General features: G+C 41.9%; 1 protein-coding gene across 1 annotated transcript in view; it reads right to left on the bottom strand.

Annotated features, from left to right (window-relative positions):
* Positions 1–24789, bottom strand: part of LOC138854352 (sushi, von Willebrand factor type A, EGF and pentraxin domain-containing protein 1-like) — a 30219-nt gene extending 5430 nt beyond the window's left edge. The window contains exons 1-12 of the mRNA XM_070096971.1: positions 24669–24789; positions 23178–23338; positions 22791–22855; positions 7488–7684; positions 6568–6661; positions 4647–4762; positions 3567–3773; positions 3117–3299; positions 2642–2766; positions 2122–2212; positions 1277–1356; positions 1075–1195 (exon numbers count right to left, since the gene is read on the bottom strand). Of these exons, the coding sequence (XP_069953072.1) occupies positions 1075–1195; positions 1277–1356; positions 2122–2212; positions 2642–2766; positions 3117–3299; positions 3567–3773; positions 4647–4762; positions 6568–6661; positions 7488–7684; positions 22791–22855; positions 23178–23338; positions 24669–24789 (1561 nt within the window). The remainder of the gene's footprint in view (positions 1–1074; positions 1196–1276; positions 1357–2121; positions 2213–2641; positions 2767–3116; positions 3300–3566; positions 3774–4646; positions 4763–6567; positions 6662–7487; positions 7685–22790; positions 22856–23177; positions 23339–24668) is intronic.
* Between the last annotated feature and the right edge of the window lie 1913 nt (positions 24790–26702).

Raw genomic sequence — 26702 nt, 5'->3', positions numbered from 1 at the left:
CGGGATTACCAAAACTGTTGTCCAGAGGGCTGAGGAAGGGTTGTTGAGGTGGTTCGGACATGTAGAGAGAATGGAGCGAAACAGAATGACTTCAAGAGTGTATCAGTCTGTAGTGGAAGGAAGGCGGGGTAGGGGTCGGCCTAGGAAGGGTTGGAGGGAGGGGGTAAAGGAGGTTTTGTGTGCGAGGGGCTTGGACTTCCAGCAGGCATGCGTGAGCGTGTTTGATAGGAGTGAATGGAGACAAATGGTTTTTAATACTTGACGTGCTGTTGGAGTGTGAGCAAAGTAACATTTATGAAGGGATTCAGGGAAACCGGCAGGCCGGACTTGAGTCCTGGAGATGGGAAGTACAGTGCCTGCACTCTGAAGGAGGGGTGTTAATGTTGCAGTTTAAAAACTGTAGTGTAAAGCACCCTTCTGGCAAGACAGTGATGGAGTGAATGATGGTGAAAGTTTTTCTTTTTCGGGCCACCCTGCCTTGGTGGGAATCGGCCGGTGTGATAATAAAAAAAAAAAAAAAAAAATAATGTCGTGCCGAATAGGCAGAACTTGCGATCTTGGCTTAAATAGCAGCACTCATATTGCCATATAGGACAAGTGAAAATTTGTGTATGCAATAATTTCGCCAAAATAATTTTGAACTTAACGAAAAAAATATATTTCACTGTGTTTGTTTAGTATTAAATTATTGTAAACAATTCTAAAATATATTTAGTTGGGTTAGGCTAAAATAAATTGGTCTTGTTATAATAAGGTTAGGTAAGTTTTCTAAGATTCTTTTGGTGCAAAATTAAAAAATTTTGCATTAACATTAATGAAAAAATATATCTTTAAACGTATAAAAGAAAATTTCAGAAAGGTCTTAATTTTAAATGAGTTCTTGCTAATTGACCAGTTTTACATATTCGGCAGGACATATATATATATATATATATATATATATATATATATATATATATATATATATATATATATATATATATATTTAGCTCGAAGTATCAGAGGACAAGTGCCTGACGATACATGACAAGTGAAAGTGACAATACAGTGAGAGGTGAAGGTGTTAGCGCTCACCTGCGCGACAGGTAAGCAGGGTCGGGTCCACACTAGTCCAGTTCCCGTCATTCTCACATCTCACGATCACCGACTCATTCAAGTCTGCGAACTTCATGCCGTCGGAGCAAGTTACGTTCACCTGAAGATGAAGGTGAACATCAGAGTTAGGAGAAAGAGGATATAGAATATAGAAGACTCACTTAAGGCGCAGGTGACTCACCTCAGTGCCTACGGAGCGGGTGAAGTTGTTCCAATCAGAGGTGGCCCCTACGGGTGGCGAGAGCGGGTCACTCAGACACACTGTCAGTCAGAGAATGAAAAGGGAGAATGAAAAAAGGGAGAAAGTAGAGTGGGCGGGCGGGGGGGGGGTTATGCCTAGCGAAAGGCTCTTGATCTAAGGGACTGGATCCATCCACCATTGTCTCCCATTCCCCCCAGGTGATGCATGGCACCCTACGAATTTAGCGCTTCCCCTTGAATGCAGTAACGCATTGCAAGATAATATTAGTTCTCAATAGGAGTTATGAGTGCCATCTGGCTGCCAAGGCAACCATCTGGCTGTCAAGACAACCATCTGACTTGTCAAGGCAACCATCTGGCTGTCAAGGCAACCATCTGGCCGTCAAGGCAACCATCTGGCTGTCAAGGCAACCATCTGGCTGTCAAGGCAACCATCTGACAGTCAAGGCAACCATCTGGCTGTCAAGACAACCATCTGACCGTCAAGGCAACCATCTGGCTGTCAAGACAACCATCTGACCGTCAAGGCAACCATCTGGCTGTCAAGGCAACCATCTGGCTGTCAAGGCAACCATCTGACTGTCAAGGCAACCATCTGGCTGTCAAGGCAACCATCTGGCTGTCAAGGCAACCATCTGGCTGCCAAGGCAACCATCTGGCTGTCAAGGCAACCATCTGACTGTCAAGGCAAGCATCTGACTGTCAAGGCAACCATCTGACTGTCAAGGCAACCATCTGGCTGTCAAGGCAACCATCTGGCTGTCAAGGCAACCATCTGGCTGTCACGGCAACCATCTGCAGAACAGGTGTGAGGGGAACACTCACTTTGTACACAGGTGTAGGTGGAGATGTTAGGTGCCCAGGTCATCTCCGTTGTACAGTTGACGATGATCTCCGTGTCAGGTGTGGATGACACCTGTGTGTCCAGACACAAGCACACAGGTGAGTACACACAGGTAGGACCTCTGTAACGCACTTGCCAGACTGAGGATCTAGTCCTTTTAATTATCTACACGGGAATATCATAATCTTTATAATAATAAAACCTACACTGAATCTTTCTCTTGTGTTTTCTGTCTCTCCAAGTGCGTTTGCCAGCATTGACAGTCTGGCTGGTCAAGAGTCCAATCTGAGAGTACCAGACGGAGGATCGAGCCTCCACTCATACGGGTTTGGCACTAAATGCATTTGGATTTACTTCTACAACGACAGAATGTGTTAAATGTCAACATTGTTGGTGGCAGAGGTTGTTATTGTTGTCGGTAGCGGTGGTAATTGTGGTGGTTTTGGTGGTAGTGATGCTAGGTGGTATGGTTGGGAAGGAGGGGAGGGGGGTTAGGCTCACCTGGGTAGGGGGCATGTAGGTGTTCTGGGGGCAGGTGTAGATGAGCTCAGTACCCACTGAATTGTTGGTGAAGGCTGACAACTTGAGACCGCCTAAAGTTATCTCTGGAGGCTTCGTGGTACAAGCTGGGGGACCAGAAAACACCCGTCAACACCGGTCATCACCCCTCAACACAAATACTGTCTTCTAGTACCTATTATCTCCATACTTATCAATTACAATTATCATTATTATAATTATTACTGGCTGACTGGCCATAATGATAGACCTAAATAACAAAAAAAAAAAAAGCACAATACCGTGACTGGAACGATACTGGAACCTATTACTTTAGTTATGTAAATACAAAAAGTGGCCGATCGTCACTTGTTACTTGCACTTAACATAATCTACTTATCAGATTTCTGTAAGCAGAGTTACTTATTATATTCAGGACTATGAAGTGAGAAGAGAGCGAGAGAAAGAGAGAGCTCACCTGGGTAACATCCTGCCAGGATCTCCCATCCTAGAGGTGTGCAGGAGAAGTCTAGGGTGGAGGTGGTGAGGTTGAAGGTGTGGTTGGCGTTGCAGGTGGCGTTGAGGGTGTCGTTCACCTGCCAGGTGGTGGAGGCGCTCCAGGTGGTGGTGGCATTCTCCACTAGAGGCTCCGTAGCGCATCCTGTCACGGGAAACAGCGAAAACTGAACACGGATCACCCTGTCGTTGGAACATTTCGCTTTGCGTAGAGCTTTATCAAGTCACGACACACTTCTACACAGTTCGAAACTACACCGTACTAAAAACTTATCATGAATACCATTACTTTATCAACATTTCGCCTGTTTCAACGCCCATTATCTAATCATGTGAAATTAATTATTTCTTTTCATTTCAGGTTACCCAGAAGCAGGGCACCTACTGTCGCAAGACGCAGAAGGCTACCTACTGTCACAAGGCGCAGGAGCAGGCAGGTAGGAGAAGAAGGGTTGGGATGTGTTCTGTATGCTGCAGGTGGTCACCTGTTGAGTGAGGTTACTGAAGGTGGTCATGGTGGGAGGGCAGGTGTAAGTGACTGTGCCATTCAGGTAGGTGTAGTTTGCACTCTGATTGGTAGAGACGTTGCTCCAGTCAGGTAAGTCCGTGACGTTGCACTCTGGACACAGACACACACAGGAATGTTAACAATGTGTTGTGGTAGTGTCCTCAGAGGACACGGGGTTAATTCATTCATAATATGCAGTTTAAACAAAATATTAGTCACAGTATCGTGGCTAGGAACGAATCACGAACGGCCGATACGTAGTAAATTCTGGTCACATAATTAACCACGTATCAGCTTCATCAGTTTCACAGTAGATCCGGTCCTGACTAAGCGTGGTTTACAGTCGACTCAGGGTCGTCAAAAAGGGGCAAACACGGGTCAGGTAGATAGCAAGGGCACATGAAACACCGTAAGCCTTTGTAACAGCAAAGTTTCACTCATTGGAGACTAGGCAAGAGGAAACTGAACGTTTCGCCTGCACAGTAGGCCTCTTCAGTCGAATGTAAGGGATTGTAAGATTGGAGACGGTAGAAGACAGCTTCTTCAACCGAGGAATCCAGGGCAGGCGAAACGTTTCGTTACTAAAGATACCCAAGTGCTGCTCATTTCTTATCATCGTTTCGGTTCCGTATCATTTGTACTATGATACAAGAATATTAGGTACAGGGAGACTAGGTACAGGAAGAATATTTACAAGGAGACTTGGGACAGGGAGATCAGGTACAAGGAGACTACGTACGAGGAGACTGTTGTAGCTACAACAGTAGACTTCATGGTGTTCTTTGTTTAGTTCATAAATTTGTTTTGCTACATGTGTGTTCATATGTATGCGTGCGTATATATATATATATATATATATATATATATATATATATATATATATATATATATATATATATATATATATATATATATATAATCATATGCGTATACTCATGCATATATTCATAAACATGTGTATACGCACTCGTGCGTACACCTCACCGGCTCGAAGACATGGCTGGAGCACTGACGGGTACCAGCCTCCGAACTGCCCCAAGCAAAACACTTCCTGCACATCCTCGAGTGTGTCGTTTCCAAGGAAGTAACCAGGTAGACACCTGTGGGTGGAGGAAGACGTACATAGTGGTGGTAATGACAGTACACACACACACACACACACACACACATATAAATACATACACACACATATGTGGTACTGGAAAACCTCATGAATCAGCATGTTAGGGATACTACCAGACAGAGAGGTGAGGATGAACCAGCAAGACTGGACCTCGTATTCACCTTGAGTAGCTCGGACATCGAAGGCATCACATATGAAAGGTCCCTCGGAGCTAGTGACCACGTGGTTCTGAGCTTTGAATACATGGTAGAGTTATAAATAGAGAGGGTAACAGGAGTAGAATGGGAAAAGTCAAACTACAAAATGGGGGACTACACAAGTATGATGAACTTCCTGCAGGAGGTTCAGTGGGAAAGAGAATTGTTAGGAAATTCAGTAAACGAAATGATGGACTACGTGACAAAATACAAGGAGGAAGAGGAGAGGCTTGTTCCCAAGAGCAACAGAAATAATAGGAAGACCAGAACGAGCCCAGGAGGAGAGTGGTGGAGCATCTAGAACAAAAGCTTATAAACGACAACCGGATTCAGGGAAGGAAAATCTTGTGTCACAAACCTACTGGAGTTTTATGACAAGGTAACGGAAGTAAGACATAAGAGAGAACGAGGGGTGGGTAGATTACATTTTCTTGGACTGAAAGAAGGCCTTCGACATAGTTCCTCACAAGAGATTAGTGCAAAAGCTAGAGGATCAGGCACGCATAACAGGAAGGGCACTGCAATGGATCAGAGAATACCTGACAGGGAGGCAACAACGAGTCATGGTACGTGACGAGGTGTGGGCGCCTGTGACGAGCGGGGTTCCACAGGGGTCAGTCCTAGGACCAGTGCTATTTTTGGTATATGGGAATGACACAACTGAAGGGATCGACTCAGAGGTGCTCTTCTTTGCAGATGATGTAACGTTAATGAGGAGAATTAAATCGGATGAGGATCAGGCAGGACTACAAAGAGACCTGGACAGGCTGCAGGCCTGATCCTGCAATTGGCTCCTCGAATTTAACCCCGCCAAATGCAAAGTCGGGGAAGAGCAAAGAAGACCGCAGACAGAATATAGGCTAGGTGGCCTAAGACTCCAAACCTCACTCAAGGAAAAGGATCTTGGGGTAAGTATAATACCGAGCACATCTCCTGAGCCACACATCAACCAGATAACTGCTGCAACATATGGGCGCCTGGCAAACCTGAGAATAGCGTTCCAAACCTCAGTACGGAATCGTTCAAGAATCTGTACACCGTGTACGTCACGCCCATACTGGAGTATGCAGCACCAGTTTGGAACCCAAGCCTGGTCAATCACGTCAAGAAATTAGAGAAAATAAGGTTTGCAACAAGACTAGTTCCAGAGCTAAAGGAATTGTCCTACGAAGAAAGGTTAAGGGAAATCGACCTGACGACACTGGAGGACAGGAGAATTAGGGGAGACATGATAACGACATAGAAAATACTGCTTGGAATTGACAAGGTGGACAGACACAGGATATTCTAGAGATGGGACACAGAAACAATGGGTCACAACTGGAAGTTGAAGACTCGCATAAGTCGAAGGGATGTTAGGAAGTATTTCATTAGTCATAGAGTTGTCAGGAAGTGGAATAGTCTGGCAAGTCACGTAGTGGAGGCAGAATCCATATATAGTTTTAAGACGAGGTTTGATAAAGCTCATGGAGTAGGGAGATAGAGGACCTAGTAGCGATCAATGAAGAGACGGGGCCAGGAGCTATGAATCGACCCCTGCAACCACAATAGGTGAATACACACACACACACACACACACACACACCTGTACGTAATCACGGTGCCAGGTGAAGTGCCGTTGTTCCAAATGCGAGTCATGTTGGCACCCTGAGGTGAAGGCGGCTGCTCCTTGACACACTCTGCAGGAGACCAGAAAACATTCAAGTACTCGTGACAAAAATCAAATAATATTATCTATAATATTTAAAGTGGTGGATGGTTAAGCCAGTGGAGAGCTTCGGTCACAGTAAATGTTAGGGACCCAAGACTTCAATTGCTTCCCATCATGCATTAGGGGGATTACCAATAGACCCCTGGTTGTCTTCAAGAGAGCTGGACAGATACCTTACGTCAGTACCTGACCAGACGGGCTGTGGTTCGTACGCTGGCTTGCGTGCGGCCAGCAGTCACAGCTTGGTTGATCAAGCCCTGATCCATCGCAAGGCCTGGTCATGAACCGGGCTGTGGGGGCTTTAACCCCTGGAACTCCCTCCAGGTATGCTCCAGGTATATCATCAAAATTTCCAGTTGGTGGTCAAGGTGTGACCCCAGACCAGCATCACGAGGCATTTGTCTTCTTTCCTGGCGACTCTTAACTAACTTTGATTAACCTGACTAAATCTGGCCTAACTTTTCGAAGATTATTTTCCCTACGCTGTTGAATTTACAGGCTAAGAGCTGTTAGCTTACCTAAGTTCATTTACAGGCTAAGAGTTATCTTACCTCAATTCATTTACAGGCTAAGAGTTGTTATCTTCAGGTCATTTACTAAGAACTGTTATCCTACCTGAGCTCACTCTAGAAAGGAAATATTAGAGAACGTTTGGATCCTGAATCATATTTTAGCCAAGAGTCGCGACTTGATAATGGTCCAGGACCGAGGCGAAAACGTCTCGTAAAATTTTTGTCTTCAGAGTGTAGGTCAGGGGTGGGCGAAAAGGTGATTTTAATGATGTGAAAACTTACGGAATGCTTCGACCCCTGGGAACTGGCACAGTGCCACGGTGAAGTTGTTTCTCTCTATTGGGAAAGAAACGAGGGTAGGGGTGGAGCCGGGTGTCAGTGGAATTCTCAGAGCATAGAAGGGGTCGGGTCCCAGGGCCAGATTGGTCACCTCAGCAAGGGGTGAGAAAGCTCCTCCTAGAGTCCAGTTCCCAGTTACCCTGTGGATGGAGAGGTGCTAGAGTAATAAGCAGTGCCAGTAGGTGTTATACACAGTGCCATTGGAGGCATTAATGATGATGCCATATGTGGTTTAACTACAGTAGTGCGCATATTAATTGGGACAGTGATGAAATAAGGCATTTATTTGGATAAAATATTGTTTATTTAAAAAATACATGGAAGTGATATGACAGATAATTGATTTAATAAGAGATATGATAACCCCTTTGCTTTTATAATTATTGCTACGCGCTTTGGCATAGAACTGACCAATGTTAAACACATTTTGGCAAGTTCTTCGTCGTGGTAACAGGAACAATTAGCTTCTCCACAGTTGAACAGCCCTGTTTCGCGAGAGTTTCCAGGCCAATTTACAACTCTCAGGCCACTCTCTTCGAGGAATGTCATCATTTTCTGGCAGTGTGGTATGGAGCAGGATCCTGCTGGAAAATACCTTTTCCATCTGGAAAGTCTCTATCCACAGCAGGAAGCAAAGGAGTCGCCAGGATTACCTTGTATTTGTCACCGTTCATCGCTCCCTCAACAATAACAATCCATCCACTACCACTGATCTGTACCCATGTATTTCAAAATGTCCCTCATCTGACAATATAATTTTTCTCCATTCATCTGTCGTCCATCCTTTATGATTGAGTGCCCACCACAGCCGTTTTTCTAAGCAGCTGCAGTCAATAGTTGTTACTTTACCGGCTTTCTTGCAGTTCTGCCAAATTCAAGGAGCCTTCCCCGAACATTTGAAGAATCAGCATTTACGCCAGCTGAAGCCAAATCTCTGTAGATCTTTGCAGGTTTTCTTAGAATCCTTTACACTATTTCTTCTGAGAATCTTGTCATCGTGAGGTGTTATCTTGCGTTTTTTTCCACATTTTCTTCGACGGAGGGCTCCACAATTACCAGTGTCGTCAGCTGTCTTCAGAATCCGACCAACAGTTGACTTTTCAAGGCTCAAATCAGCATGTTTTCTAAGAGCTGCAATACTTGCACGCCTCCTAGGTGTAACATTCATCGTGAATTTCAGCAGTGAATTTCAGTCAGTGCTGTAGCACTGGCGAGAGTCGCAGGGTAATGCCACAGCTGGATGGTTGTCAGAAGTCGGTAGCAAACTTTTATGATAAAAAATCCAAAGTGCATTAATTAATCCGGAGACGTACGAGATAATCACAAAATTTACTCATGTCCCAATTAATTCACACATTACTGTACTATGTTATGGTGGCAGGAGTTTAAAAATGGTACTAAGATGGAGGTGATATCAGTGAGACACTGGCGAGGCATAGTCTGTCTCTCTTTTTTTTTTTACATAGGGTTTCACAAGGTTAAGGATCCCTAGTTTTATTGACAGCTATTTACAGTTAAGGATTCCTAACTTTATTGGCAAGCTAAGAGCTGTTACCTACATCAGCTCATTTGAAAGCATTTTTATTGTTATGAGACATACAAGTAGGGAACAGGATGAAGTTGGAGCCATCTGTGGGCCAGCATTTTCATTTGATCAACTGACTTTATCTCGTTGACATCATTATGCTGTACGAATGTGTTCCGTACTCGAGTCATCCTGGGTATATATGATCTCAGATGGAGTGATGTTCTGGAGAAAGGTACAGCCAGAGTGAAGTTGCTGCTTTCTGCCCGTCTTGTGGCATAAAAGCTTGTTTCACGCTGTCCTCGAAGTGGATCGAAGTGTGGTACTTTGACAACATTGGCCTTGTACATAACAGTAAGGCCACCCACATCCCTCCTGTGTTGAAGGCTGCTGAGATGACAGATCTATCCAGGATGGGTCCAGGCGAGAGATAAGACGTCTTGCTCTGTTCTCCACTCTGTCAAGCAGTCGCAGATGAGAGGGGGGCAGGCAAACCAAGAAAATGGAGCATACTCAAGGTGTGAGCGTACTTGTGCCTCGAACAGAATCTTGCAACCCCTACTGTCAAGCAGATGCGAGATACGGCGAAGTGCTGTAAGCTTCCTGGCTGCCTTGTTTGCTAGATTTACATGGTTCTTCATGGTTAGTTTGGAGTCAAATTTCACCCCAAGGATATCAACTTCTTCTCCAGGTGCCAACACCCCCCCATTCATCCTTACTAATGCACCAGCATTACCATCATGGTGCCTAGACACGATCATTTGCGTTTTCTCAGGTGCAAATGTTACTTGCCATCTATTTCCCCAAGCTGATATAGCTCTTAGCTGGTGATTGATGTAGCTTAGAGCAGCTGGCATTTCTTCTCTTGGATAAGTGAATGTCAGTGTACAGTCGTCTGCATATGCATGTGATTCTGGGATGAGATGAAGAAGGTCGTTGAAGTAGACATTCCATAACAATGGTCCCAGCACGCTTCCTTGTGGAACACTTGCCCCAATAGAATGTCTTACTGATTCCGTTCCATTGAGAACTACACTTAGAGATCTACCATGAAGGTAATCACTGAGGAGACATAGCGTAGAGCCTGCAATTCCCAGTGCTTGAAGTTTTGCTAAGAGGCCCTGGTGCCACACCCAGTCGAAAGCACCAGCAATGTCCAGTGCTACCACACAGCTGACTTTGGATTCATCCAGTGACTGGTGCCACTTAGTGGAGAGGTTTAACAACAGATCAACAGCAAAGTAACCTTTCCTGGAGCCATATTGACGATCACAAAGTAGTGAGTGGTAGTCAAAAAAACTCTGTCATTTGTCTTGAGATTATTGTCTCAAGGATCTTACCAGTGATTGACAGGAGTGACACTGGTCTGTAGTTGATGATTTCTGCTCTGCTCTTATTTTTTGTGAACAGGGACTACATTTGCCTCTCTCTCTCTCTCTCTCTCTCTCTCTCTCTCTCTCTCTATATATATATATATAGATATATACATATATATATATATATATTTATATATATATATATATATATATATATATATATATACGAGTAGTGGATTTTTCCACTGGGGGCCCCTTCAAAGGATGCCGCCTTTTCACACCTATGTGCTAATGACCTTGACCCTATGATAATGACCATTCTGGGCACGTCCTCTGGGGGTAAAGCATTCAAATGAACTCCTCCTATGGGGCATGCTTACTACAGGTCTAATGAAGGGTGTTTACTCGGCGGTCAGTGACGTCAGTATTCCTCTCATTAAGTTAAATGAACTAAAAAGGACCACGCGCACACAGGTTGAATCTTGTCTACCCTTTTACCCACCCTCCCAAACCCTCACACTCCAACCAACACCTCACAATTTTCACTCATAACCCCCAATTTTTCTCGTTTTAACCCTTTTAGTTCATTAAAGTTAATAAGGGGACACATGCATCAGAAAGTCACCACATCGCTTACATCCACTTTCGTTAAATTCACTACTCACAATTTTACATATTACGAAGTTAAATACGCACTTTTACTTTGAACATCTTCAAAACACTCTCATAAATCATTTGAATACTCACAAAAAATACCTTTATACATTTCCAAACAACACTGAAATACTCCAAAAACATCATTCGAACACCCCCAAATCACCTCTGAATACTCCCAGAACACCTTTATAAGTACTCTTGCACATCATTTGAACACCTTCATAAGTACTCTCATAATCATTTGTACACCTTCAAAAAACACCTTTGAATACTCACATAAACACCCTTGAACACCTTCAAAACACCTTCAAAGCACTCTCATAATCATTTGAACACACTCAAAACACCTTTGAATAACCTCAAAACACCTTTGAACACCTTCAAAACACCCTTGAACACCTTCAAAACACCCTTGAACACCTTCAAAAACAACATTTGAACACACTCAAAACACCTTTGAACACCTTTGAACATTTCCAAAACACTATTTGAGTACTCCCAAATAAGATTTGACATCTCTAATTTATCTGCACTTACACATTTCATTAAATTACAACTCATCCCTCAGTCTCCAGACTTCACAACATTATCACAAAAACTAACTCAAACACTTTACTTTGAACACCCCCAAAAACACTCTCATAATCATTTGAATACTCACATAAACACCCTTGAACACCTTCAAAACACCTTTGAATATCGTTTTTAAACTAATTTCATCACAACCCACTTATATCATCTTTTTTCGGTAACTCTAATTCGACTACACTACCCTCATCAATTACCAACAAATTTTACTCGTTTTAACTAATGTCATCACTGTAACCAAGATTTTCACAAAAAAAAACAAAAAAAAAAACTCTATGACACCTAACACACACGCACACACACACACCCCACAACACCCACAATTTTTCTCGTTTTAACCCTTTTAGTTCATTAAAGTTAATAAGGGGACACAGTACATCAGAAAGTCACAACAACAACATCCACAACCCACAATTTTTTCTCGTTTTAGCTAATTTCATCAGAAAAAGTCCCAACAACAACCCACTTATAACATCTTTTTTCGGTATCTCTAGTTCGACAACAACACCCACAACACCCACATCCCACAACACCCATGAACATTTCCAAAACACTATTTGAGTACTCCCAATTACACCACTGATTACTACTAAAACACCGCTGAATTCAATCAAAACACCCTTCAACACCTTCAAACACCCTTGAACACCTTCAAAACCCTCTTGAACACTTTCAAAAACACCTTTGAACATTTCCAATCAACACTGAAACACTTCCAAAAAACACAATTTGAGTACTCCCAATTACACCACCGAATACTACTAAAACACCGCTGAATTCAATCAAAACACCCTTCAACACCTTCAAAACACCTTTGAACACCTTCAAAACACCTTTGACACCTTCAAAAGACTCTTGAACACCTTCAAAAAACACCTTCGAACATTTCCAATCAACACTGAAACACTTCCAAAAACACAATTTGAGTACTCCCAATTACACCACTGAATTCTACTAAAACACCGCTGAATTCAATCAAAACACCCTTCAACACCTTCAAAACACCTTTGAACACACTCAAAACACCTTTGAATAACCTCAAAACACCTTTGAACACCTTCAAAACACTCTCATAATCATTTGAACACACTCAAAACACCTTTGAATAACCTCAAATCACCTTTGAACACCTTCAAAACACCCTTGAACACCTTCAAAAAAAACAACATTTGAACACACTCAAAACACCTTTGAACATTTCCAAACAACACTGAAACACTTCCAAAAACACCATTTGAGTACTCCCAATTACACCACTGAATACTACTAAAACACCGCTGAATTCAATCAAAACACCCTTCAACACCTTCAAAACACCTTTGAACACCTTCAAAACACCTTTGACACCTTCAAAACACTCTTGAACACCTTCAAAAACACCTTCGAACATTTCCAATCAACACTGAAACACTTCCAAAAACACAATTTGAGTACTCCCAATTACACCACTGAATTCTACTAAAACACCGCTGAATTCAATCAAAACACCCTTCAACACCTTCAAAACACCTTTGAACACACTCAAAACACCTTTGAATAACCTCAAAACACCTTTGAACACCTTCAAAACACTCTCATAATCATTTGAACACACTCAAAACACCTTTGAATAACCTCAAAACACCTTTGAACACCTTCAAAACACCCTTGAACACCTTCAAAAAAAACAACATTTGAACACACTCAAAACACCTTTGAACACCTTTGAACATTTCCAAACAACACTGAAACACTTCCAAAAACACCATTTGAGTACTCCCAAATACACCACTGAATACTAAAACACCACTGAATACACTCAAAACACCACCAAAAAAATCACCATAAACTAAGATCAACACCCACATCCCACAACACCCACAACCCACAACACCCACAATTTTTTCTCGTTTTATCTAATTTCATCAGAAAGTCACAACACCCACACCTCCCATTTTTTTCTCGTTTTAACCCTTTTAGTTCATTAAAGTTAATAAGGGGCCACACTACATCAGAAAGTCACAAAAACAACCCACTTATAACGTCTTTTCGGTATCTCTAGTTCGTCAACAACACCCACATCCCACATCACCCACATCCCACATCCCACACACACACACAGACACACACACACACACACACATCCCTAACCTAGCCTAACCTAACCTAACTTATCCTAACATAACCTAACCTAACCTAACCTAACCTAACCTAACCTAACCTAACCTAACTTATCCTAACCTAGCCTAACCTAACCTAACCTAACCTTACCTAACTTATCCTAACCTAACCTAACCTAGCCTAACCTAACCTAACTTAACCTAACCTAACCTAACCTAACAGAACCTACCCTAACCTAACCCTACCTAACATAACCTAACCTAGCCTAACCTAACCTAACCTAACTTAACCTAACCTAACCTAACCTAACCTAGCCTAACCTAACTTAACCTAACCTAACCTAACCTACCCTAACCTAACTTATCCTAACCTAACCTATCTTAACCTTACCTAACCTAACCTAGCCGAACCTATCCTAACCTAACCTAAAATATATTAGAACACTTCCAAAATACATTAGAGTACTCCAGAATTACTTTGAACGACTCCATTTTTTTTGGATATTTCCAAATTAGTTTTGAAAACTTTATCGTAAAATCGAACATTATTTTCTTGTTGGTAAACACACTCAATGGTAGAAATATTTACTCGATTTCAGAATAGAAACACTTTCCTCGCTCTGAGAGACTCATTGTGGGTCACCCCTTCCCCCCCCCCCCAACACCACTGGGGTAATGCGGTTCACACCCAAGGTAGATTTAAGATAATCATGAACACCTGCGCCAACTCAGGACAGACAGACGCCATGAAATGCGGGGTAACATCCAAGGTAGAAAATCATCTCTTTCCAGACCAACTGTCTATCCTAACCTAACCTAACCTAACCTAACCTAATTCCTAACCTAACCTAACCTCACCTAACCGAACCTAACCTAACTCCATCAATCACCTCTATCCTAACCTAACCTAACCTAACCTAACCTAACCCAACCTAACTCCATCAAACACCTCTATCCTAACCTAACCTAACCTATCCTAACCTAACCTAACTCCATCAAACACCTCGAATACTACCTAACTTAACCTAACCTAACCTTACCTAACCTACCGAACCTAACCTAACCTAACCTAACCTATCCTAACCTGTCCCAACCTAACCTAACCTAACCTATCCTAACCTAACCTAACCTAACTTATTCCTAAGCTAACCTAACCTAACTTATCCTAACCTAACCTATCCTAACCTAACCTAAACACTGACTAACTTTGAACCAACTCTGAACACCACTGATCTTCTTCAAAAAATGCTCTGCACATCATTTGAACACCTTCAAAAAAACACCATCAAACACCTCCGAATACTCCCAAAAAAAAAAACACTACTGATTACTACCAAATCACCACTGAATACTACCAATCACCGTCAAAATCACCAGAAACTAAGTTTAACATCACCATCTAACATCCTTTTTATAGAAATCCCCTCAAATCACTATAACCAAGAACTCCCTCCCCATTTGGCGCATAAAAAAAAAGCATGAACACAAACCTAATACGCAAACACTTAGTACATGATCACCATCAACTGAAAACATATCTTATACACACACATAATATAAGACAATCACCAACTACAATCACCCATGTTCACTTACCTCAAAATCACTAATATCACAGAAAACAATCATTTTTATAAACATTTCACACACACACACACACACACACAAAAAAAAAAAAAAAAAAAAAAAAAATAATATTTGACAATATCTAAGCGCACTCACCTCACTACCACCAACACACGATGTCTCACCTCACAGGACCGACGAGCTCACCTCCAGTGACGTCACACTCCCATTGTGTTACTTGGTGGTTGGTAACATCACACCTAACCCCCCTTGTTTCAACCTGTTGTACCCTACATTATCTAAGAACACTATATCCAAGACGATTACCAGATTTTATGATCCCCAACACCAAGATCACAGAAAACACACATTTTTATAATTATTCACACAAAAATCACGATTACCAATTCCATATCATGTTTACCGTCATCTATCAACACTAATCACCAAGATCACCAAAAAAAAATCTAAGATCATGCATCTCAAAACTACTATGATCACTGAAAACACTTATTTTTTAAACATTCGCACAAAAATAAGAAATACACAAAAATACCACAACACTTCCACCAACATCTATAACATAACATGAGCACTATAACATATCACTATCACAAAAAAAAAATAATACACAGACACCCACATATTATACATTTCAATTGCAAATTTAAGACATGAGACATACACACCAAATCTAAGACATTCACCTCCAACTAAGACATACACATCACCCCTAAAACTTCCTTCCTTATTCATTCCGTATATCTCCTAGAGCTGTTTTAACCCCGACGGATCCATCACGACGTAGGAGCCAGAGGAACCATCACCACTCCAACACCACCTACTACACTCTGGCTCCTACGTCGTGATGGATCCGTCGGGGTTAAAACAGCTCTAGGAGATATACGGAATGAATAAGGAAGGAAGTTTTAGGGGTGATGTGTATGTCTTAGTTGGAGGTGAATGTCTTAGATTTGGTGTGTATGTCTCATGTCTTAAATTTGCAATTGAAATGTATAATATGTGGGTGTCTGTGTATTATTTTTTTTTTGTGATAGTGATATGTTATAGTGCTCATGTTATGTTATAGATGTTGGTGGAAGTGTTGTGGTATTTTTGTGTATTTCTTATTTTTGTGCGAATGTTTAAAAAATAAGTGTTTTCAGTGATCATAGTAGTTTTGAGATGCATGATCTTAGATTTTTTTTTGGTGATCTTGGTGATTAGTGTTGATAGATGACGGTAAACATGATATGGAATTGGTAATCGTGATTTTTGTGTGAATAATTATAAAAATGTGTGTTTTCTGTGATCTTGGTGTTGGGGATCATAAAATCTGGTAATCGTCTTGGATATAGTGTTCTTAGATAATGTAGGGTACAACAGGTTGAAACAAGGGGGGTTAGGTGTGATGTTACCAACCACCAAGTAACACAATGGGAGTGTGACGTCACTGGAGGTGAGCTCGTCGGTCCTGTGAGGTGAGACATCGTGTGTTGGTGGTAGTGAGGTGAGTGCGCTTAGATATTGTCAAATATTATTTTTTTTTTTTTTTTTTTTTTTTTTGTGTGTGTGTGTGTGTGAAATGTTTATAAAAATGATTGTTTTCTGTGATATTAGTGATTTTGAGGTAAGTGAACATGGGTGATTGTAGTTGGTGATTGTCTTATATTATGTGTGTGTATAAGATATGTTTTCAGTTGATGGTGATCATGTACTAAGTGTTTGCGTATTAGGTTTGTGTTCATGCTTTTTTTTTATGCGCCAAATGGGGAGGGAGTTCTTGGTTATAGTGATTTGAGGGGATTTCTATAAAAAGGATGTTAGATGGTGATGTTAAACTTAGTTTCTGGTGATTTTGACGGTGATTGGTAGTATTCAGTGGTGATTTGGTAGTAATCAGTAGTGTTTTTTTTTTTGGGAGTATTCGGAGGTGTTTGATGGTGTTTTTTTGAAGGTGTTCAAATGATGTGCAGAGCATTTTTTGAAGAAGATCAGTGGTGTTCAGAGTTGGTTCAAAGTTAGTCAGTGTTTAGGTTAGGTTAGGATAGGTTAGGTTAGGATAAGTTAGGTTAGGTTAGCTTAGGAATAAGTTAGGTTAGGTTAGGTTAGGTTAGGATAGGTTAGGTTAGGTTGGGACAGGTTAGGATAGGTTAGGTTAGGTTAGGTTAGGTTCGGTAGGTTAGGTAAGGTTAGGTTAGGTTAAGTTAGGTAGTATTCGAGGTGTTTGATGGAGTTAGGTTAGGTTAGGATAGGTTAGGTTAGGTTAGGATAGAGGTGTTTGATGGAGTTAGGTTGGGTTAGGTTAGGTTAGGTTAGGTTAGGTTAGGATAGAGGTGATTGATGGAGTTAGGTTAGGTTCGGTTAGGTGAGGTTAGGTTAGGTTAGGAATTAGGTTAGGTTAGGTTAGGTTAGGTTAGGATAGACAGTTGGTCTGGAAAGAGATGATTTTCTACCTTGGATGTTACCCCGCATTTCATGGCGTCTGTCTGTCCTGAGTTGGCGCAGGTGTTCATGATTATCTTAAATCTACCTTGGGTGTGAACCGCATTACCCCAGTGGTGTTGGGGGGGGGGGAGGGGTGACCCACAATGAGTCTCTCAGAGCGAGGAAAGTGTTTCTATTCTGAAATCGAGTAAATATTTCTACCATTGAGTGTGTTTACCAACAAGAAAATAATGTTCGATTTTACGATAAAGTTTTCAAAACTAATTTGGAAATATCCAAAAAAAATGGAGTCGTTCAAAGTAATTCTGGAGTACTCTAATGTATTTTGGAAGTGTTCTAATATATTTTAGGTTAGGTTAGGATAGGTTCGGCTAGGTTAGGTTAGGTAAGGTTAAGATAGGTTAGGTTAGGATAAGTTAGGTTAGGGTAGGTTAGGTTAGGTTAGGTTAAGTTAGGTTAGGCTAGGTTAGGTTAGGTTAGGTTGGGTTAGGTTAAGTTAGGTTAGGTTAGGTTAGGCTAGGTTAGGTTATGTTAGGTAGGGTTAGGTTAGGGTAGGTTCTGTTAGGTTAGGTTAGGTTAGGTTAAGTTAGGTTAGGTTAGGCTAGGTTAGGTTAGGTTAGGATAAGTTAGGTAAGGTTAGGTTAGGTTAGGTTAGGCTAGGTTAGGATAAGTTAGGTTAGGTTAGGTTAGGTTAGGTTAGGTTAGGTTATGTTAGGATAAGTTAGGTTAGGTTAGGCTAGGTTAGGGATGTGTGTGTGTGTGTGTGTGTCTGTGTGTGTGTGTGGGATGTGGGATGTGGGTGATGTGGGATGTGGGTGTTGTTGACGAACTAGAGATACCGAAAAGACGTTATAAGTGGGTTGTTTTTGTGACTTTCTGATGTAGTGTGGCCCCTTATTAACTTTAATGAACTAAAAGGGTTAAAACGAGAAAAAAATGGGAGGTGTGGGTGTTGTGACTTTCTGATGAAATTAGATAAAACGAGAAAAAATTGTGGGTGTTGTGGGTTGTGGGTGTTGTGGGATGTGGGTGTTGATCTTAGTTTATGGTGATTTTTTTGGTGGTGTTTTGAGTGTATTCAGTGGTGTTTTAGTATTCAGTGGTGTATTTGGGAGTACTCAAATGGTGTTTTTGGAAGTGTTTCAGTGTTGTTTGGAAATGTTCAAAGGTGTTCAAAGGTGTTTTGAGTGTGTTCAAATGTTGTTTTTTTTGAAGGTGTTCAAGGGTGTTTTGAAGGTGTTCAAAGGTGTTTTGAGGTTATTCAAAGGTGTTTTGAGTGTGTTCAAATGATTATGAGAGTGTTTTGAAGGTGTTCAAAGGTGTTTTGAGGTTATTCAAAGGTGTTTTGAGTGTGTTCAAAGGTGTTTTGAAGGTGTTGAAGGGTGTTTTGATTGAATTCAGCGGTGTTTTAGTAGAATTCAGTGGTGTAATTGGGAGTACTCAAATTGTGTTTTTGGAAGTGTTTCAGTGTTGATTGGAAATGTTCGAAGGTGTTTTTGAAGGTGTTCAAGAGTGTTTTGAAGGTGTCAAAGGTGTTTTGAAGGTGTTCAAAGGTGTTTTGAAGGTGTTGAAGGGTGTTTTGATTGAATTCAGCGGTGTTTTAGTAGTATTCAGTGGTGTAATTGGGAGTACTCAAATGGTGTTTTTGGAAGTGTTTCAGTGTTGTTTGGAAATGTTCAAAGGTGTTTTGAGTGTGTTCAAATGTTGTTTTTTTTGAAGGTGTTCAAGGGTGTTTTGAAGGTGTTCAAAGGTGATTTGAGGTTATTCAAAGGTGTTTTGAGTGTGTTCAAATGATTATGAGAGTGTTTTGAAGGTGTTCAAAGGTGTTTTGAGGTTATTCAAAGGTGTTTTGAGTGTGTTCAAAGGTGTTTTGAAGGTGTTGAAGGGTGTTTTGATTGAATTCAGCGGTGTTTTAGTAGAATTCAGTGGTGTAATTGGGAGTACTCAAATTGTGTTTTTGGAAGTGTTTCAGTGTTGATTGGAAATGTTCGAAGGTGTTTTTTGAAGGTGTTCAAGAGTCTTTTGAAGGTGTCAAAGGTGTTTTGAAGGTGTTCAAAGGTGTTTTGAAGGTGTTGAAGGGTGTTTTGATTGAATTCAGCGGTGTTTTAGTAGTATTCGGTGGTGTAATTGGGAGTACTCAAATTGTGTTTTTTGGAAGTGTTTCAGTGTTGATTGGAAATGTTCAAAGGTGTTTTTGAAAGTGTTCAAGAGGGTTTTGAAGGTGTTCAAGGGTGTTTGAAGGTGTTGAAGGGTGTTTTGATTGAATTCAGCGGTGTTTTAGTAGTAATCAGTGGTGTAATTGGGAGTACTCAAATAGTGTTTTGGAAATGTTCATGGGTGTTGTGGGATGTGGGTGTTGTGGGTGTTGTTGTCGAACTAGAGATACCGAAAAAAGATGTTATAAGTGGGTTGTTGTTGGGACTTTTTCTGATGAAATTAGCTAAAACGAGAAAAAATTGTGGGTTGTGGATGTTGTTGTTGTGACTTTCTGATGTACTGTGTCCCCTTATTAACTTTAATGAACTAAAAGGGTTAAAACGAGAAAAATTGTGGGTGTTGTGGGGTGTGTGTGTGTGCGTGTGTGTTAGGTGTCATAGAGTTTTTTTTTTTTTTTTTTTTGTGAAAATCTTGGTTACAGTGATGACATTAGTTAAAACGAGTAAAATTTGTTGGTAATTGATGAGGGTAGTGTAGTCGAATTAGAGTTACCGAAAAAAGATGATATAAGTGGGTTGTGATGAAATTAGTTTAAAAACGATATTCAAAGGTGTTTTGAAGGTGTTCAAGGGTGTTTATGTGAGTATTCAAATGATTATGAGAGTGTTTTTGGGGGTGTTCAAAGTAAAGTGTTTGAGTTAGTTTTTGTGATAATGTTGTGAAGTCTGGAGACTGAGGGATGAGTTGTAATTTAATGAAATGTGTAAGTGCAGATAAATTAGAGATGTCAAATCTTATTTGGGAGTACTCAAATAGTGTTTTGGAAATGTTCAAAGGTGTTCAAAGGTGTTTTGAGTGTGTTCAAATGTTGTTTTTGAAGGTGTTCAAGGGTGTTTTGAAGGTGTTCAAGGGTGTTTTGAAGGTGTTCAAAGGTGTTTTGAGGTTATTCAAAGGTGTTTTGAGTGTGTTCAAATGATTATGAGAGTGCTTTGAAGGTGTTTTGAAGGTGTTCAAGGGTGTTTATGTGAGTATTCAAAGGTGTTTTTTGAAGGTGTACAAATGATTATGAGAGTACTTATGAAGGTGTTCAAATGATGTGCAAGAGTACTTATAAAGGTGTTCTGGGAGTATTCAGAGGTGATTTGGGGGTGTTCGAATGATGTTTTTGGAGTATTTCAGTGTTGTTTGGAAATGTATAAAGGTATTTTTTGTGAGTATTCAAATGATTTATGAGAGTGTTTTGAAGATGTTCAAAGTAAAAGTGCGTATTTAACTTCGTAATATGTAAAATTGTGAGTAGTGAATTTAACGAAAGTGGATGTAAGCGATGTGGTGACTTTCTGATGCATGTGTCCCCTTATTAACTTTAATGAACTAAAAGGGTTAAAACGAGAAAAATTGGGGGGTTATGAGTGAAAATTGTGAGGTGTTGGTTGGAGTGTGAGGGTTTGGGAGGGTGGGTAAAAGGGTAGACAAGATTCAACCTGTGTGCGCGTGGTCCTTTTTAGTTCATTTAACTTAATGAGAGGAATACTGACGTCACTGACCGCCGAGTAAACACCCTTCATTAGACCTGTAGTAAGCATGCCCCATAGGAGGAGTTCATTTGAATGCTTACCCCCAGAGGGGGGAATCCAAAAACCTTGATCCAAGGAGATGGAGTCTTGGTATTATCGAGAAATTTTGGGGTGGGAGTGAAAGTGAGAGGGGTAATCCAAAAATTTGATCCAAGGAGATGGAGACTTTGATTTCGAGAAAAACTTGATCCGAGGAGATGGAGTCATGGTATTGTCGAGAAAATTTGATCCGAGGAGATGGAGAATTTCGAAAACCCCATAGGGGGGATCCAAAAAACTCGATCCGAGGAGATGGAGTCATGGTATTGTCGAGAAAATTTGGGGTGAAAGGAGGGGTACCCAAAAAAACCTTGATCCAAGGAGATGGAGAATTTCGAAAACCCCATAGGGGGGAATCCAAAAAACTTGTATTATCGAGAAATTTTTTGGGTTGGGGGGTGAAAGTGGGAGGGGGATCCGAGGAAGTGGAGACTTTGATTTGAGAAATTGTTTGGGGATTGAGGAGGGGTACCCAAAAAACTTGATTTGGAGAATTTCGAAAACCCCATGGGGGGAATCCAAAAAACTTGATCCGAGGAGATGGAGTCATGGTAATATCGAGAAATTTTGGGATGGGGGTGAAAGTGAGAGGGGGAACCTTAAAAACTTGATCCGAGGAATTGGAGAATTTCGAAAACCCCATTGGGGGGAATCCAAAAAACTTGATCCGAGGAGATGGAGTCATGGTAATATCGAGAAATTTTGGGATGGGGGTGAAAGTGAGAGGGGGAACCTTAAAAACTTGATCCGAGGAGATGGAGAGCACAAGAAAATGAAATTCAAAAAAAATTCGAAAAAAATCGGAAAAAAATTCGAGGCGCGGGGGCGATCCGGATGACGCTGCAGAAGGCGCAGCAGAAGGCGCGGGCGGGCGCGCGAAGGGCGCGGGGGGTCGCGAAGGGCGCGGGTCGCGGGGCGCGGGCGGGCGCGCGGGCGGGCGCGCGGTGCGACGGTGGGGTCGCGAAGGGGGGGGTCGCGAAGGGGGGGTCGTGGGCGGGGGTATTGGTTGGGGGGTCAAGGGTGAGGTAGTCTCGAGGGCGAGGTCAAGGTCAAAACCGGAAGTAACACCTAGGTGTGAAAAGGGGACGATTCTTAACTTTATTGACAAGCTAAGAGCTGTTACCTACATCAGCTCATTTGAAATCATTATTATGAGACATACAAGTATGGAACAGGATGAAGTTGGAGACATCTGTGGGCCAGCATTTTTATTTGATCAACTGACTTTATCTCTCTCTCTCTCTCTCTCTCTCTCTCTCTCTCTGTCAACTTACGAGTTTAGACCAATGATGGCGTCCATAGTTCCTGCATTAACTGTCGTCGTCACTGGCAGTGTATTCTGAAACACAAACAGTACAGGTCAGTACTGCCTGTGTGACCTGCAACACTACAGGGCTGTAGCGTCACAAATGACGTGCAACACTTCACGTCAGTGCTGGTCATTGCTACATCTTCAACACCATCCAGGTTAGTACACTTATTGTGAAATACAACGCTACAGGGGTGAGGGCTTGCTGCATCTTAGGAACTTAGTTGCAAGATGGCCCTCTTCTACCTTTGGACGTCAAGGAAAACGTGTGCTCACAAGAATTACACATACCCAAGAAGAACTGTGTATAGGAATCACACATACCCAAGAAAAACAATGTACAGGAACTCACTCTGACCATGTCCGCTAAATTCTTCATGCTACGGATGGACTCTGGAAAGGCCACGAAGGAGGACTGGCTGCTGCAGGCGGCCACAGCTTCCACCACACCCCCGGAGATGTTGACCATCTTGAAGCATTCACTATACCTTGTGAACCCCCTAGGACACACCCCTGACAGGTGAAGACGAGGAGTCAATGATAATACAGTATCGTTCTCTCTTCAACAGACATAAGAAAAGAACGCTTCAGGTCTATTGGCCCATACTTGACAGGTCTTTCTCAAACCCAGACTCCCTAACAAAAATATGTATAAATATTTTCTCGTTTCCTTCGAAGAATTTACGAAATCGTTATAGCACGATTGCTAACGAATTACGGAACGAGTAGGAAAGGGGGAGATGAACCCATGGTGTCCTAAAACTCAAAGGCGAGTGCGTTATCAACTGGGCCAGTTGGTTCTAATAAGAGTCATCCAAGTGTGTTGAATCTTCAATAATGATTCGATGCACTTGGATGAATCTTATTTAGAGCCAACTGGCCCAGTGGTTAACGCACTCGCCTGTGAGTTTTAGGACTTATTTGTCATGGGTTCTAACCCCCAACGCGTTCCCAGATTCAGAGAACCGTGAAACTAATGTAAATCAGACACAGTGGGCGGGTTACAGCAATGTAAATCATCAATGGGTTACAGCAGTGTAAATCATCAGTGGGTTACAGCAGTGTAAATTATCAGTGGGTTACAGCCACTGACTGGAGATAATAGTATAAAATACCGACGAGATGGGAAAATAAATACAAATGCAGTATAACGCGATCCTTAATTGAAACGTAGTCAATAAAGGATCGCATTATACTATATATGTGAAGCTAAAATTGCTGTAAAGTGAATCATAGCGGTTTTTTGACTCTCAAGTGCATATAAAAGTATGATAATGTGTTTACATTATCATATATTAAGTGAGCAATAGAATTAGGCCTAAAAAATAGCCATATATAGTACACACATTACTTAAAATATTTTCGTCGTGAACATATAGTAAGTTGTGAATATCTTTATTGTAGGAAGTCTGAATAAATGAAGAATGGGTATGACTGAAAGCTGCTGTATTAGTGAAGCGCTGTAAAGTGAAGCACTGTAAAGTGAAGCACTGTAAAATGAAGCACTGTAAAGTGAAGCACTGTAAAGTGAAGCACTGTAAAATGAAGCACTGTAAAGTGAAGCACTGTAAAGTGAAGCACTGTAAAATGAAGCACTGTAAAGTGAAGCACTGTAAAATGAAGCACTGTAAAGTGAAGCGCTGTAAAGTGAAGCACTGTAAAATGAAGCACTGTAAAGTGAAGCGCTGTAAAGTGAAGCACTGTAAAATGAAGCACTGTAAAGTGAAGCACTGTAAAGTGAAGCACTGTAAAATGAAGCACTGTAAAGTGAAGCGCTGTAAAGTGAGGTGCCACAAACCTGGGTCTGTCAGTATTTCCCACTGATTGAGGAGGGTTGACTGACCTGGATACATGCAGGTGGTCCCGGTATTGACGTCTGCACAGCTCTGGTATTTATACTGAGCGTTGATGTAACCGCTGGTAGTGTTGGCTCCACGGGACACTGTCAGACATGTGGCTCCCATCTGAGGCTGTCAGAAAAACGTTTTGCATTATTTACAATCACTGCATTGGAAAATACTTAAGCAGAAAGCTTGTAGATAGTGCTGATGGTGAAGTTGGTAAAGATAAACGATGAAAAAGAAGAAAAATACGGAAAATAGGAAAGGAAAAAACAGGAATTTACTTCTTAGTACATTGTTCTATTTGATAGTTACACAGTAGGAACACCCGCAGTGTGTGATACACTGTTCTATATGACAGTTACACAGTGGGAACACCCGCAGTGTGTGATACACTGTTCTATATGATAGTTACACAGTGGGAACACCCGCAGTGTGTGATACACTGTTCTATATGATAGTTACACAGTGGGAACACCAGCAGTGTGTGATACACTGTTCTATATGATAGCTACAGCAGATACACTGTTCTATATGATAGTTACACACACCAGCAGTGTGTGATACACTGTTCTATGTGATGAGTAGGAACACCCGCAGCTACACCCGTGATACACTGTTCTGTATGATAGCTACACGGTGGGAACACCCGCAGTGTGTGATACACTGTTCTATATGATAGTTACACAGTGGGAACATCCGCAGTGTGTGATACACTGTTCTATATGATAGTTACACAGTGGAGACCCAAAGCTGACTTGGGTTCCTGTGTTAAGTGACCCTTGGGTATTGCTATCCCAGGATAACCTAGGAAAGTTAGCCAGTTTGGCTTACTATCACGGATGTTCTTGGCTTGTTTCCATCCCTTCCCTCTTCCATGATGCCACCCACAACAGTCAACTATCACCCAAGTATCCTCCCCAGGATGCCACCCACAACAGTCAACTATCACCCAAGTATCCTCCCCAGGATGTCACCCACAACTGCCAACTATCACCCAAGTATCCTCCCCAGGATGCCACCTACAACAGTCAACCATCTTCCAAGTATCCTCCCCAGGATGCCACCCACAACAGTCAACCGTCATCCAAGTATCCTCCCCAGGATGCCACCCACAACTGCCAACTATCACCCAAGTATCCTCCCCAGGATGTCACCCACAACTGCCAACTATCACCCAAGTATCCTCCCCAGGATGCCACCCACAACAGTCAACCATCTTCCAAGTATTCTCCCCAGGATGCCACCCACAACAGTCAACCATCATCCAAGTATCCTCCCCAGGATGTCACCCACAACTGCCAACTATCACCCAAGTATCCTCCCCAGGATGCCACCCACAACAGTCAACCATCTTCCAAGTATCCTCCCCAGGATGCCACACACAACAGTCAACCATCATCCAAGTATCCTCCCCAGGATGCCACCCACAACAGTCAACAATCTCCCAAGTGCCCTTCCCAGAATGCCACCCACAACAGTCAACCATCACCCAAGTACCCTCCCCAGGATGCCACCCACAACAGTCAACCATCTCCCAAGTACCCTCCCCAGGATGCCACCCACAACAGTCAACCATCTCCCAAGTACCCTCCCCAGGATGCCACCCACAACAGTCAACCATCACCCAAGTACCCTCCCCAGGATGCCACCCACAACAGTCAAGTATCACCCAGATATCACCCGCCCCCAAGATGGCACCCACAACAATATGAGTTTAACGTTCCCCTTCTGCTTAAAATCCCCCAAAATGGGTGTACTTACCTGACAGATGGTGCCGTTAATGGGATTACAAGTGAATGCTCGATGGGAGGCGTACTTATACCAGGAGCTGAAAATAAGTGTGGTGGGTCAGTAGCTGCTCTTGTTAAAGAATGCAGGGTTCTTGATGTAAGGAAACAGAGCTGTACCCTCATCCTTCGGTATTACTTGATTATCTAACCTTTCCCTACGGTTTTGGCGCTTCCAACTTTACATTAATACTAATATTATTAATTCCTAATAATATCAACAATTACAATATTATATTAATAATA

The sequence above is a fragment of the Cherax quadricarinatus genome, chromosome 55, assembly GCF_038502225.1.
Source record: "Cherax quadricarinatus isolate ZL_2023a chromosome 55, ASM3850222v1, whole genome shotgun sequence".
NCBI lineage: Eukaryota > Metazoa > Arthropoda > Malacostraca > Decapoda > Parastacidae > Cherax > Cherax quadricarinatus.
This window is presented reverse-complemented; position numbering and strand designations above follow the sequence as displayed.